General features: G+C 50.0%; 6 protein-coding genes across 6 annotated transcripts; 3 read left to right on the top strand and 3 right to left on the bottom strand.

Moving 5' to 3' along the window:
• Nucleotides 1-40: 40 nt before the first annotated feature.
• On the top strand, nucleotides 41-673 carry BDZ99DRAFT_557528 (uncharacterized protein). The gene has a single exon (XM_033727202.1). The coding sequence runs from the start codon at nucleotides 54-56 to the stop codon at nucleotides 630-632; it is 579 nt and encodes a 192-aa protein (XP_033580569.1). The 5' UTR covers nucleotides 41-53; the 3' UTR covers nucleotides 633-673.
• A 960-nt stretch (nucleotides 674-1,633) lies between these two features.
• Nucleotides 1,634-2,442, bottom strand: BDZ99DRAFT_474237 (uncharacterized protein; the record flags this gene model as incomplete). Its single annotated transcript, XM_033721883.1, has 2 exons — nucleotides 1,634-2,307; nucleotides 2,400-2,442. 2 exons carry the CDS (start codon nucleotides 2,440-2,442, stop codon nucleotides 1,634-1,636), a joined length of 717 nt encoding a protein of 238 aa, XP_033580568.1.
• A 1,909-nt stretch (nucleotides 2,443-4,351) lies between these two features.
• Nucleotides 4,352-6,365, top strand: BDZ99DRAFT_259484 (uncharacterized protein). The gene is made up of 4 exons (XM_033713772.1): nucleotides 4,352-4,456; nucleotides 4,759-4,834; nucleotides 4,887-5,020; nucleotides 5,070-6,365. Exons 2-4 carry the CDS (start codon nucleotides 4,760-4,762, stop codon nucleotides 5,986-5,988), a joined length of 1,128 nt encoding a protein of 375 aa, XP_033580567.1. The 5' UTR covers nucleotides 4,352-4,456; nucleotide 4,759; the 3' UTR covers nucleotides 5,989-6,365.
• Nucleotides 6,366-6,451: 86 nt separating this feature from the next.
• Nucleotides 6,452-7,715, bottom strand: BDZ99DRAFT_259478 (uncharacterized protein). Its single transcript, XM_033713771.1, has one exon. It carries the CDS (start codon nucleotides 7,652-7,654, stop codon nucleotides 6,533-6,535), a length of 1,122 nt encoding a protein of 373 aa, XP_033580566.1. The 5' UTR covers nucleotides 7,655-7,715; the 3' UTR covers nucleotides 6,452-6,532.
• Nucleotides 7,716-8,361: 646 nt separating this feature from the next.
• Nucleotides 8,362-10,782, bottom strand: BDZ99DRAFT_568759 (uncharacterized protein; the record flags this gene model as incomplete). Its single annotated transcript, XM_033727816.1, has 10 exons — nucleotides 8,362-8,445; nucleotides 8,522-8,622; nucleotides 8,740-9,050; nucleotides 9,102-9,208; nucleotides 9,273-9,387; nucleotides 9,439-9,721; nucleotides 9,771-9,837; nucleotides 9,991-10,158; nucleotides 10,215-10,660; nucleotides 10,719-10,782. The coding sequence occupies 10 exons, from the start codon at nucleotides 10,780-10,782 to the stop codon at nucleotides 8,362-8,364; spliced, it is 1,746 nt and encodes a 581-aa protein (XP_033580565.1).
• An 829-nt stretch (nucleotides 10,783-11,611) lies between these two features.
• Nucleotides 11,612-12,877, top strand: BDZ99DRAFT_412441 (uncharacterized protein). The gene is made up of 2 exons (XM_033716653.1): nucleotides 11,612-12,233; nucleotides 12,286-12,877. Exons 1-2 carry the CDS (start codon nucleotides 11,666-11,668, stop codon nucleotides 12,798-12,800), a joined length of 1,083 nt encoding a protein of 360 aa, XP_033580564.1. The 5' UTR covers nucleotides 11,612-11,665; the 3' UTR covers nucleotides 12,801-12,877.
• Nucleotides 12,878-13,379: the final 502 nt, after the last annotated feature.

The raw sequence follows: 13,379 nt of genomic DNA, 5'->3' as shown, positions 1-13,379 counted from the left end.
ACTCCTACCGTCTTCCAACTATATAGCCACTCGCTAGAACCTCAATACAACTCATGTCTCCCTCACTGATTCTCCCTTCCTACGCCAGCTACCAGAATGTCCACGAGTCGCTGCCCCATCTACTTCAACGCCTAGACAATGTTCCCACCCCTCACAATCAGATGATGGGAATCCTCCTGGACGCTTGCAAATACCGCGCAGACCACGATTCTAGTCACAAAGCTAAGGTCGAAGGCCTGATTCTTTTCCGAGGATTCCATAACATGGATGGCTTCAGCGCGCAGCCATTGAAGCCTATCGTCACATTCGAGGATCTGCTGGTAGCCTTGGCGAAGAATCTGGAAGGTCGGATCGCGGTGGGACGGCCGGATACGAGGGAGAAGGTCTACTTTAACATGAATTATTTCGTGCTGGAGTTTGGAGCTATTCGTCACATGCAAGCATTCCAGGATCTCTGTCTCACGTACCTTGAGAAGCCTTTGGGAAAGGTTGTGCGGTCTGAAAATGGTAGGATTTATCTTTTCGTGGACAACGTTGAAGAGCCCGAGATACTGAGACTGGCAACTGAGGAGTTCGAAGAAGCGTTGAACGAGGTATATGGGCCTAGCGAAGGTGACAACGAGGTGGCTTAGCGACAGAGCAGCTCGAGCGGGATTGGGGATGTTCGGCTAGCATCATTCAAACGCTTTGCAAAACTTCTTTGTATTGAGTCCCCGACCAACAGAGATTCAACTCACTTCGTATCTGCACGCACATCGATCTGTTTAACGTGAGACGCAAAAATATGCTGTGATCGATCAATAGTTTCTCCATGGTGTGTCATGCCACGTTGATTACGGAACCTCCTCATCATTTTCCGCGTGCAAACTTTGCCATCAGCTTACACATAGACCCTCCTGCATGCTCATGATGTGGGTGTGATGTTTCTGAAACCCGGAAGAGCCGGGCTTAATACTGACGGACGTAGTGCGGTCAGCCCAAACCCCGCACTTGCTAGAGCGGTTCGTGCGCGCCGTCATAGGTTTTTGAAGCCGGATATCAGCTGCAAGTTTGCATGAGAGTTGGAACGAGTATGAGCAATGTGTTAAGTAGCTTGAGACACATCGGTTGTCTAGTAAGAGGGCATTTTTGGGTGGACTCAAAGACGCAAGACTAGAATCATCTAGATGCTCGACGAGAATACTTGCTATAGAATATACAGGAATTTAGCCTCTCGCAAACTTTACAACTCCTGGGACTGCGTTGATTCTCGATGGGGATCTATGTGACTATGCCTAGTATTGCCAGTCCTATATTGAAGAATCGCCGTGATGGTAAAGTGCGTAGTCATAGATGTCCACATACCATTCTGCCACCGCTTGTGGCGCATCGTAATATATTCAGAAATTCAGGGCTGCGGATTACACGTCCAATCTGTGTACACCCCTCTGTCGATGCTTGGAGTGGCTTTACGAGTTTATCACTTGTTCAAAAGGTAAAACCTCGGTCTGAACCGGGCACCTGAAAATACTTTGAGACGCTACAAGCAGTGGCAGAAAGTGTGCGGATATCTGTGACGAGAACCAGTAATTGAGAAAGCAACATCGTACATTAATGTGGCGTACAACGCTCACATTGCATATATATATCACGATCACAATTCAACTAAAGGAAGTTTCAAGCATGGGAAACGTAGCCTCGTTAAAAACTCCACCAGAGCCCAGAAGACTCTAATGGGAGAAGGAGTGCTACGGAATTTGTTGTAAAAGAATTGTTCCATTTGTAGAATCTGTGGTTCCCGACGGCCTTCGGGACCGTCAGGTGCGCTCGCTTCGTCCAGATTAGGTTCCTCTCGGGCTCCCCTATCATAGGAGGTTGCACTATTGGCCGTTCCCGACGCCTCAGCAATCCCGCTTGAGCAATCCTTCGAGGGACGACGATCCGGCGGGCCATCCTCCAACGAACGACTACCTAAGCATGACTGGGTACGGGCGGAGCCATCACCCAAAGGGCGATGGCTCAAACTCGCTGACTCTTCCATCCCCGAATCATCCTTCATCGAACGACGAAACGACGACGGCTCTGAGGTATCTTCGCCTGGGCCCCCAGGGAAAACGCCAAAGGTGCAGGCTGAGACTATGGGATCGGAACGCGTTAGCGCAGTTTCCTGACCTTCAAGTGCCTCAGCCTCCCATAGTGGTGGGGAGCACGCAGGAGCCAATTTAGCGTCCCCGTCTGGACGCGGTGCGCGAAGAGTTCCCTTCCCGTGGACTCGGCTTGCGCGTATCAGGCTCGATGCCTCGAAGGTGTTGAATAATGGTCCGTTCGCTGGTAGGTTGGATGGTGCCATCTGAAAAGTAAAACGATGATAAGTCAGGCAGAGAACAAGGACAAGGTACAGACACGACGAGCACACTTACGGATTGGCGTTCTGGGGCTCTCCGTAAAGGTCGCGGCAGCCATTGTGCTTACCATGGGGCCCGTAGTGATGGTCTTCTATCGCTTGGAGGTCCTAGAAATCTCGGCCACACAGGTAGTGGATGTAGTAGCCAAGAGCCGGTGTTTGTTTCTGTACATAGTCGGTGACTCAGGTTGAAATTGATGTGAACTCTGATTTCTATGGGTGTCTAGCTCGTTGTTTATATACTAGGGGAAGGAGGGGGGCCAGCCCCGGGGGCATAACGTGGGATCTCTTCCTGACGCGTTACTTGATTCATCCTGTTTCCTGATACAGTACTGATACCGTGCTGCAGCACTGCTGTTGCACTACCTGTTACTTCCTCCTGTATCAGCATGCTATCCTGATACGTTACTGCATATGAGTTGCTGACCCTAGGTTGTAGTGCTGCAACCCGAGTCGGTGCCTAGGCACAGTCGAGTAGATCTTTTACTTACTAGCCCGTCATTTGGTTGCGAGCCCTTCCAAGGGCGACGTGAACGGCCTTTGCTATGGGTCATTGTGCCTACGCTTTGCTAGGAGCAAGTCAGGCGACGCTTAGAGGAAAGCCAACAGCGGTAAGGGTAAGCATACGAGGTTGGAAGATGTAGGTGAAGTGAAAGTAAGAGTCGAGGTGCCGATTCGAAGTCGCGAATCAGATGACCGGTCGCTTTGTTTATTGTCAGTGATATGGTTGACCTGATGCATGGCTTAGGGAAGGCTTGCGGTAGCGAGGGGAGACTTACGAGTGCGCAGAAGTGAGGTGAAATACAATGTGAGGATCATAGGATTCGAGTTCTCTGTGCAGTTGCAGGAGTCGACGGTGAACGGTTGCTGTTTGAGTGCGAGGTCAGTGGGAGTAGGTAGGAAGGATACCAAGTTGGCAATGTTGAGGGCACTGACGAATGGAGTCGGATGAAGAGGAGAGGGTGAAGAGAGTGCAGAGGAAGGAAGTTGTCGAGGGCTAGGTGAGGTGGAGGTGGAGGTGGAGGTGAGTTTATGTACCTGGAGAAATGTCACCAGCCGAAGGTTGTCCGGGAGCGCCAGCTGTTGGCAGAGACTGCTGCTGGGTAGGCTGGTTCAGGAAAACCTACCACTGTGGGAAGAGGCCGATTATCTGCGAGGTATATAATGGCTAACGATTGATATTATATGGCATGACTGGTACTCTGCAACTAAAATCGGTGGTAATTATTAGGCTAGCTGTGTCACGGTCTTGATTTAAACATCTCGGACGCGTCTTTAGAGAAGGCAAAATGGCAATAGATAACTTGCTTGAAGACGGAAGACGTCTAACCGCGTACGTTGAAAGCTGATATCAATCCATCCTTCTCGGTATTTCGTAAACGTTCGCTCCCTTCCTTGTTAAAGAAGACTTCCGCGAGAGCGTTGGCTGCAAAATCACTCTTAGTTGCTGGTAATGATTACTACGTGCCGATTTCGCTGACTAATAGCACAGGTTGGTGCAGTAAAATATGATGATGATCACTGAAATTTCTATAAATCGGTGATCTCCGTATATACCAATTGAACATGTTGCCAGCAAAGCCTCATAATGCTCTCGAGACTCTCATTTCTGCTCTTCGAGGTGCCAGAAGGAGGTGCTAGCCTCTTTGATCTTAGCCTCCCATTGGTTGAATCCATAAGTCACGTTCATTTCACGGGATGTGGCCTGTGCGGGGGCTTCTTTTGGGTATAAATAAATCACTTCTGTCCCACCAACCTGGATCCAGACAACCTTCTCGACAACTTTTTTGATCTCCCTCCCAACCTTTTTTTCTCCTCTCCCCAAAATCACATGTTCCCAAATCCTCCCTCTTGTTCCCTAGCTTACATCATCCACTTCTCTTCTTCCTTTCTTCTCGACTAAACTATTTGCTCCCGTCCTTCCCCTAACCTCACATCATTCACCACCCACCCAAGACTCCTTCTCCCTACTAACCTCGCTTCACAGCCACACAGCCCCCCAGTCCAGACAACCTCTTTTTCCTCTCTCATCACGACAATCAAGTCCTTGACATCATATTACGCCACATCAAGGTAAGCAATTACGCCACTCTCACCGTACAGCGACAGGTCATAAGTCTGTGCACACCCGTTTGCCACTGCTTGGGGTACCCCAATGGAATTCCAAGAGCGTAGCCGCGATGTCAAGTTTCACGCAATGCGAATTGCACTGCTGTTTGACTCACCGGCTACTGACTAGTTGGGCTACTCCTCGCGGTGGTATAAGATGAGCAAGATTGGGACCAAGCAGTGATGAACTTGTGTGCCTAGACTTATGGCCTAGTACTGAGCATGACCTCGACCAAGTCTCTCCAAACGCTGACAAACTAGAGCAGTATGACGATGTTTCAGTTCACCAATGGACCCTTCCAGGAGTCCTCTCAAGAGGCTACGGCGCCTACAAGAAAGCGAGTGAGTGGACCGTTATTGCAGCTAGCTGAGCCCACCCACTGACTATGTCTAGAAATTAAGTCAGTCCTCCAGTCGTTTTGATTGCCCTTATTGCTCGAAACATGGCTACAAGACCGAGGATGCGTTGCGTCAGCACGTTGTTGGGCGTCCAGGAATGAAGAACGGCTGCAGAGACAAGTTTCCTACGTAAGTGTATTTCCACATTTCCTGAAGAGTGGCTTATTTACGGGTACAGTCAACAACCATTGTTTGCTCCCTCCCGCGCTTCGGCTGGCCCGCAATCCAGTGCTTCATCAGGTAGCTCCTCCGTTCATCGGTCATACCGCACTCCATATGATGATGGTCTACTCCCTGCTCCAACGTCCCAGGCCATCCGACCACCGCCAACGCGAATCCAAGTTGGGCCCTATCACGGCCAATCTGTGAATTCACCTTTTCCTCTGGTCACTACTCCTAGAGATATACCGGCGAAGGTGCCGGCAACGTGTTTGGTCCGTGTTTCAGCTGACCTCCCCCAGGAGTCTACTGATCTACCTCCATCTACGGTCGTATCGGGGAGTGCTAAAGGTGGTAAGCAGGGAGGTCGTGGTGGGGTCCTTCCGCACGCAGCGTCTCCAATTCTCAACGCCGCAACGCCTCCGATTCGCAACGCCGCAGCGCCGCGATTCATCGACCAATTCGACTCCGCTGGGACCTTCAACGAGACCATCCAGAAACAGTTCCTTCGCAAAACTGAGACCATCCCGGAGCTTCGACGTCGGCTAACACTGGACCCAACGCCCACAAATCGTATGATCCTACTGGTTGTGGATTCTGCACGGGACTACAGCACCAAGAGCCCTCAAGATCAAGAAGACGTGGCTGACCATATCATTCACTGGATGGTCACGTCAGGTATGGATGCTTTCTCCCGGCCGTACCTGGAAGCCTTGGCAGCATTCGAAGACTTGGTGGTTGCACTGGCGAGGCACCTCGAGACCAGACTGCTGCACTGCTCCCAGCCCCGGATGCTCAACAACGAGATGAATGGATTTGTTCGGGAGTATGGACCACGCCTCTACTGGGATGCGATGGACACGCTCTACAACGCCGAATACGGTCTGTACCACGCCGGGCCTCTTCTTCACCACCCCGATGGTGCTCCCGTTGTATAACCGACAAACAGTAAGGGAGCTGGTCTTCAAGGTCTGGAAAATGTTGACAAAAGCCAGATGAGCAACAATAGGAGAGACGACCAGTTGGAGTGATATTTACGAAGCAACGGACACGACATTCTTGGGTATGGTTTTCTTTGCAGCGTTCATCCCAACAAACTTCTGTAGCACTCTTTCCCCCACCTGAAACATCAATCTTTTGGCTCTGGTGGGGGTTTTAACGAGGCTACGTTTCCCATGCTCAAAATTTCCTCCTCTTGCATTGCGACCGTGATATGGATGTAAAATGCATTGTCTCTTTATAGAAATCCGTACACTTGTTTACCGCTGGATGAGTGGCCTCATAATATTTTCAGCATTTCGAAAGAGAGATTAGCTCGGCATTTTGACTAATTGGTAAACTCGTGAGGCTACCCCAGACAGCGTCAATAGGGTGTATGCAGATTGCAAGTGAGCCGTTACTTGCGTAAGTGGAAAATGACGGTTGAATATATTGATTGGTATACATATCAGCCTTTTGGTGAGCTTGAAAACTAACAGATATTTAGGTTGCTTGACTAGTGCGCAAAGACGAAGGATTTTCCAAGGGTTTGCGTGGGAACTTAAAGATTGGAGGTCGCCTTGATGACCGCAAAGATCGAGCCTCCAATTCCGCTGCTTGTCGGATGTCTCCGCGCAGCTCAGGTAAGGCTACGGGCGGATGCACGTGTCCATTCCCTGCAGTGCCATTGGTGTTATTTCCCACAGCACTGAGCCCTCGTTGCTGTTCCCACTTCTTCTTCGCCGCAGGCCGCGCATCCATCGAAACAGGATATCTCTCCGCCGGATACTCCAACACAGCCTTCGAAATCTCATCGACGAGCTTCCTCTCCTCCAGCTTCCATGTTCCTCCGTCCTCCCGTTGTATGTCCTTCTGCCACACCTCCACGACGTTCCGTATCTCTTCCAAAAGGGCGTTCGCTTGCGTCTTCATCGCTTCACGACGGGGAACCTCTCCTGGCGCCGAGTCCTCCATAGCCCAGATCGATAGATCTAGAGAGTACATTTGCCGCATCAGTTGCGCGCAGTAAACGACGTCTCTCGAGGTGCTGTACTGCTCTAGTGGATACGGGTTGGCGAGCGGCTTGTGGGGTTCGTTGTACGTTTTTCTGATGACGGCGGTGAGTTGGGGGGGCTTCGGCCGCTTGATGAGTCCTTCGAGGAAACCCATGACGGTGAGAGCAGTAACGGATAGGGAAATCAGGAAGGATAGGCCGTGGGTAAGGCCGACGATATCAGAGTGGGCCGGACCCGTGGTTTTGCTCCCAACGCCTTCGATGAGGATGAGGCAGCTAGAGTCGCAAAGATGAGCACGGGAGACTTTGTTGCAGATGGCCGAGTTCCTAGTTATGTTTTTATAGCTGTCGTCCAGAGTGTAATCGTCACGAGTGTTTTGGGAGTAGTCATGGACGTAAGAGTCAAGATACGATGAAGAGCTGTACGAGCAAGTGTATGGCAGAGCTGAGGCAAGCTCTTCAGTTCCGTTGGACCGTTGGAAGTCGTGCCAGATGCTTGAGATGGCTACTAGATTGCCGGGGAAAGGATCAAGTCCCCACCGCTTGGCAGTGAGGGACAGCGCAAGAACAGGAGCAGTATCAGAGTAGTCGACAAACTTCCAGACTTCCATAGCGGACACAGGTGGGCATGCTTGATGGCTAGGAAATACGTCGCTTGCAGATACTTATCAGGCCGTGATTCGCGTGGGACCAATGATAGCGTGTACGGAGGTTCGTGCATGTTGCTTCCTGACTACGTGCAGCGATCAGGGTAGAAAGGGCGGAAAGAAAACACTAAACATGTATATCGTGGCCGGAAATGCTTCCTGCAAGGCTGAGTTGTCAAATCTGTGGCGTGAGGCCCGATTTCGAAATTCGCGGGGTCGGTTGCCTCTTTTTGAGGCCCAAATGCACCTCGAACGGTTCGCCTGATTTGCGACCTCTATCGTGCGACACGAGGTCGTATTCGCTTTAATTAAAAGTTGAGTAGGACAGGGAGACTCGGCTTTGCGCTGCATGCATGATTAAGGGTAGCGGAAGCGGAGTAGGGCGGATCACGTGATGTGGCACCATGTTCGCGCTTTGCCTCCATCCCGTGAACTGATGAGCCTGTGTATACTTTAGAGACAGGCTGCATATCGGCGTCCTACCTTCGCCGCTACTCAATGACACAGATGCTTGATCCCTCGCTACCTATGGTTGCGGGGAAGCTACGGTACCAATTTTCCAAGCCCATCACGTAGCACTACCTCACTAACTTATCCTTTGATTTGAAACATTACCTTCTTTAGCGCCTACTAAAGCTTCAACCGGGAGACTGTTGACCAATAATTATCCATCACGCATCCTGTATCAGAGTGGTCATTGCAAAGATGAGCGCAAAGCCGTACGACTTTCGTCTCTCAGGTTTTACCCCAGAAGGCTTCCACGAGGGTCAGGACGAATCATAAGGTTGTATTACAGGATGCTACGGTATGGCCGTCACACTTTACTCGTACTTTCACATCTTGCAGTACCCGGATCTCGACGTCTAAGGACCGTTGCTGAGGCGACACTGGTGGTATATCGTCGACGTTCATATAGTGAACCTCGTTGTTTTCTTGTAATGGTTTGAGTATTAGCAGCTTACTTCACCTATACACCACATTATGGGGCAATATTGCAAGAACTATCGCCGCAACCATAATTAAGAGGGGAAATAGGGAATGCCACATACTTTGATCAATTCTCGATAGAGTCGCGGGAGGGTTCGCCATATCTGTAGCTACGAACACCACACGGGCGAGCCTTGAATGGAAGAGATCGAGGCTCGAAATTCTGCATTGGCCGACCAGAGTAGCCTTGATACCGCTATCCGAGGTAATCAAGTCACCTTGACGGACGACCCACGTAATGCGATCCAACTGGTCATCTCGTTTCCGCGAAATGCAGATACCGTAGTGTCGAGGACATCGTGTGCCCTTGACGTCTACTCGCATGCCGAGATCCCCAGCACGCAGTACAGCACCTTTTACTACGCCGCTCCAACTATCGATATGATTAGCTGCGGTCGATGTCTTTAGGGAATTGTATACAAACCAGTCCTCAGCCCTGAACACCTTGATATCGACTTTGCTGGCATATCTTCGCTCGACTTCATCAAAGAGGTATGGGCTCTCTGCGAATCCTCCTGCAAGGAATATGTTCTAGTAAAGCATGGTTAATTAGGGGATCATGTGAACGGAGAAAGTATCTGCATTTAATCCTTACAGTAACCTGATCAGGCATGCTTCCATCTGCAGGATGCTGTATCTTTATAACTTGTTGTTTGATCAGCTTCACTGTCCCTTCGACGCTTGGTTCAAAAAAATCTTTGAGATCATCCCTGCCTAAAATTAGAAGTATCCACGCAGCATTTGAACTCTTATATGCTTACACTGTGAGCAAGATCGTTCCGTCCTGAATTCCGGTCTGTACCTGTTCTTTGACCTTGACCGTACCGCCTCCGGGAAGGTTTCTCGGGAGGTTGATGTCCGTGGTTTTTCTGCCGTCGAATTGACGCTTGATATCTTCGAATCGCCGCAGGAGGAGTATTCCCAAGGGATTGAGAACAAGCGGGCCCGGCAAAGTCACATCCCTTTCTGAAATCCTGTTCTGAAGTCTTTGTTGTACCCACTTGAGAAAAGCGCGATCGACTTGAGTCGCACCGCATTTCGTACCTAGTGACACCTTAGAGATGGAACAATCTAGTTTCGCTGTGGAAACTACCGGAGATTCCTCCGCAGGCCTTCAGCTTCAGGGGGTGCAGCTGCTCGACTTTGTATGATGCCAGATCCTTCAAGTCGTACAACGGTCAGTGAGTGGCAAAAGATCGAGATACGAGGTAACCTACGACAGTGCCGCCTCCGGCATCACATAGTACAAAGCAATCACCCTACCCAAAATCTCATTACTACGAGATCATCGCGTCTGGGAATGTTTACGTTACTTCGACTAGACAATGGTGATCCGCCGCTAGAAGCTCTTGAATTGTATTAAGAGCACACGCTTCCGGTTCCGTGGAAAAGTAGATGTCCCGTAGAGTTTTGAACATTCCTTTCTGAAAGGCGCCAGTTATAGCACGAAACGTTTTATTCATAGCCTCGTAGGACCAGCCCTACCCAGGTCAATCAGAATACTGCCAAGCATATTTAACACGCATGCTGAACTCACGACGGGATGCGTGACCACCATGTCCACCGGAATACGGTCCAAAGCAAACGTACTCGTAGCCTTGATATCTAGGTACCACAGTCTTGCTATTTTGTAGAGGTAGTCCCTCACTACATCCTCTGCATCTTTTGCCAGATGCCGCGGCACGAATGCCCCCTGATTGTTATGAAGCGTGGTGGGAAGATCGAGCCCTTTGGTCAAATCGCGAAGGACCTCAAGCTCGCTCCTTATTGAGCGCGGTTCCAGCTCGAGTTTAGTCCATTGCATACGAAGAGAATTGTCGTCGATGTTGTGTCCCCATTGCTTACATCGTTTGCCACAGGAGCACTCCGCGTACGAGATGGTCGACGGGACCTTCTGTGTTTCTCCTCCTGGCCAGCTCTTGTAAACGATGATGTCGCGAGGGGAGGCCGGGGTGATGCCGTTGGTATTTACGTATGCCAATGCTAGTGGAATGATATCAGACCCAGAAAAAGGAGGTAGCTTTGGAAAGAAAGCCTTTACCTGTGTACGTAGTACCGTAGTCTAGCCCAAGAATAATGCGCGGTCCTTGGTTTGCATTTGCCATGATGATCAAGCAATGCTCATGAACTCTTGAATAGTTAGACTCAGTAACGAAGAAATAGGTATACTAGGGTCCATGTTAACGCACGTGAATAAGGCAGCCTTCCAAGAGCCTCAGCCTCGTTGGTACGGCGAGGTGGGGGAAAGAAGGCAACAACCCCTCTTTGACCAGAAGCTTATCGATGGTTGAGACGGACCTCTCAGGGTATTCCACGCAGCGCGGTCCAGACCCCGACCCTAATTGGAGGCACATTAGCTAGTTTTGGTGAAATTTAGGCCAGGACGCTCTATCTTATTCGTGCCTGCAAAACAGATTTGCCTCGCAGCCGGCAATCAAATTCCGCTCATCTTTGGAGGCCACGCGCCTCCACCACCACATCAGCGAGACCTACGAAATCAGTATGCTTCCCGGTCTTCTTTAGCCTGATTATTGCGGCTTCAAGTTCCCCTAGAAGTTCCTTGCTACGACTAGACGGGGAGATTATCTCGGTTGATTCTCTTGTCACCGCAACAGAGCATCCCATGCTCAATCAAAAATGGCTTTTTTCTCTTCAAAACCAAAGTCGGAAAGGCTGCAGAAATCCGAAGAAAGCGCCTCATCTGTCCGGAAGGCTTTCGAAGTTCGAATTGAAAGCTTTCTCCGTGAGGTCGAGGCTCCAACCGGGATCTTAGGACAACGAGATAAAACGCTTAATGGCCTTTTTAATTGGGGACGGAAGGTTTTGAGCGAGAAAGGGAAAGTGGAACACTCACTCGAAGAATATGAGCGGGCTTACAAGAGCTCCCAGAGCCAGATCGACGAGCTCAAGAAGAGACTCAGACAAACGCAGACTCAACTCCGAGAAAGGGAAGAGCAATTACAGCACGCGGAATCCACCATTCAGCAGATGGGTCTAGAGAAGAGTAAGATGCAGGCTAAATACGAGGACGTGATTGCTCGGATGACTATGGATCATACTCAGATGCTGAGAAATATGGAGGAACAGCACCGGAACATCGAATGGACATCCCAAAATAGGCTTGATTCAGAAGCAGCCCAGCTGAGATGGGAGTACGAGCAGAAAGAGCAGGAGAGGAAGGAACAAGAGAAAAGGCTCGTGGGTCAACTCCTGACTAGCCAGAATGATAACGAAGCTTGGCCAGACGACAAACTGAAGTACAAGTTCAGCGAGTTGCGCCAATTGATTGACTCGACTACTTCCCCACGGAACAAAGAATTCCGAATCCCAGATGGTCATTCACTTGGGTTTCGGCTTGATCCAACCAACTTCAGCACGCGCGTTGGGAGCGGGAAGAGTCACTATCTCCTTAAGAGCGCGATATGGAAGATACTACAGGAACAATTCTTTTCCATTCCGTTCGGTTTTGGCGTCTTTGGGCCTGAGAAAGCGCCCGCTGAGCTCATGAAGGTTTACTTCACGTGGCGGGAATTGTTTGACATGAAGAATCGAAAGGGTAAGATGGTCTCCAGAAGCCCACACGAGGACTATTTCCTAATCTTACGGAGTAGCTACAAGCGAAGATATATTCGATCTTCTTCGAAAAGACAGGATTGCAAACACTTGGCGATCTGCGACTTTTCAGACCATCAACGAGGCCCTGACAACTCGTAGTACCCTCTCACACTCCGAAAGCCTTCTCGCCCAATTCAGCGCCGAAAATACTCAAGTAGCCGTGGATCGCATATACGCCATTCTCCTGGAAGTAGCAAAGCTAACTAACAGTGGAGTCCGAGAAGAGGTAGAAGAGCAAGTTCATGAAATGGTGCGCGTGTCTAGTCAAATTGCCATACAATTCGGGGTACACACTGCGCAATTGCAGCTCTCTCTGCCGGCAATTGGAGAAAAGATCGAGATTGGGGAGAACTATCACGATTGCGAGGATGGCGATTATAACAAAGGGACTATCTACACGGTCGATGTTGTGGTGGTTCCGGGACTTGAGAAGATCGGGGATGGCCGCTCTGACATGATCTCGAAGCGGAGTATCGTCCCATGCGAAATCTTCCCTGCGGAATCATAGGCATGGCGAGAGGAGAAGGTAGCAGTCGAGTCCAATTCCGCAAGTCCTCCAAGCAATTTGGATTTATGTCCAACTTATGTACAAATACCTGACGATCAAGCTCTTTGGAGGCAGGTCTTCAGCTTAGTGGAAGATCTGAGCTCACTTTTCCTTTTGCAACGAGCCTTTTGCCGGATGTCCACAACACAGCCACCTATACCGGAACCAAGCATGAAAAACGTAGCCTTAGGTGTCGAAAGGTACTCGTATCTATTATGCATGGAGCACCTTACCTCAGTGCATTGCCGCCCATTGTGGTAGTACTAAAAGGGCGTCCAATAGACAGTTGACGATAACATCACTTCGGAGCAATGATAGCGAAATGAGGGATAAGTAGTCAGGCTGAGGCTCGGCTGCAGCCCGGCTGCAGCCTAGTTTTTCAGGCAAAAGTTCGATACGAGGCAGCTGCAGGAAGGCTGGAAAAGGAAACATCTGATTGGGTAAATCAATGGGGGCTAGAACTTCATCCCAGTTGAATGGCTTGTCGACTGCACTTCACCTTGCCAACTCAGAAACGTCCCATGCATGAAGCACACAGCC

This window comes from Mytilinidion resinicola (assembly GCF_010093595.1).
Source record: "Mytilinidion resinicola strain CBS 304.34 unplaced genomic scaffold BDZ99scaffold_5, whole genome shotgun sequence".
In the NCBI taxonomy this organism is placed as follows: domain Eukaryota; kingdom Fungi; phylum Ascomycota; class Dothideomycetes; order Mytilinidiales; family Mytilinidiaceae; genus Mytilinidion; species Mytilinidion resinicola.
This window is presented reverse-complemented; position numbering and strand designations above follow the sequence as displayed.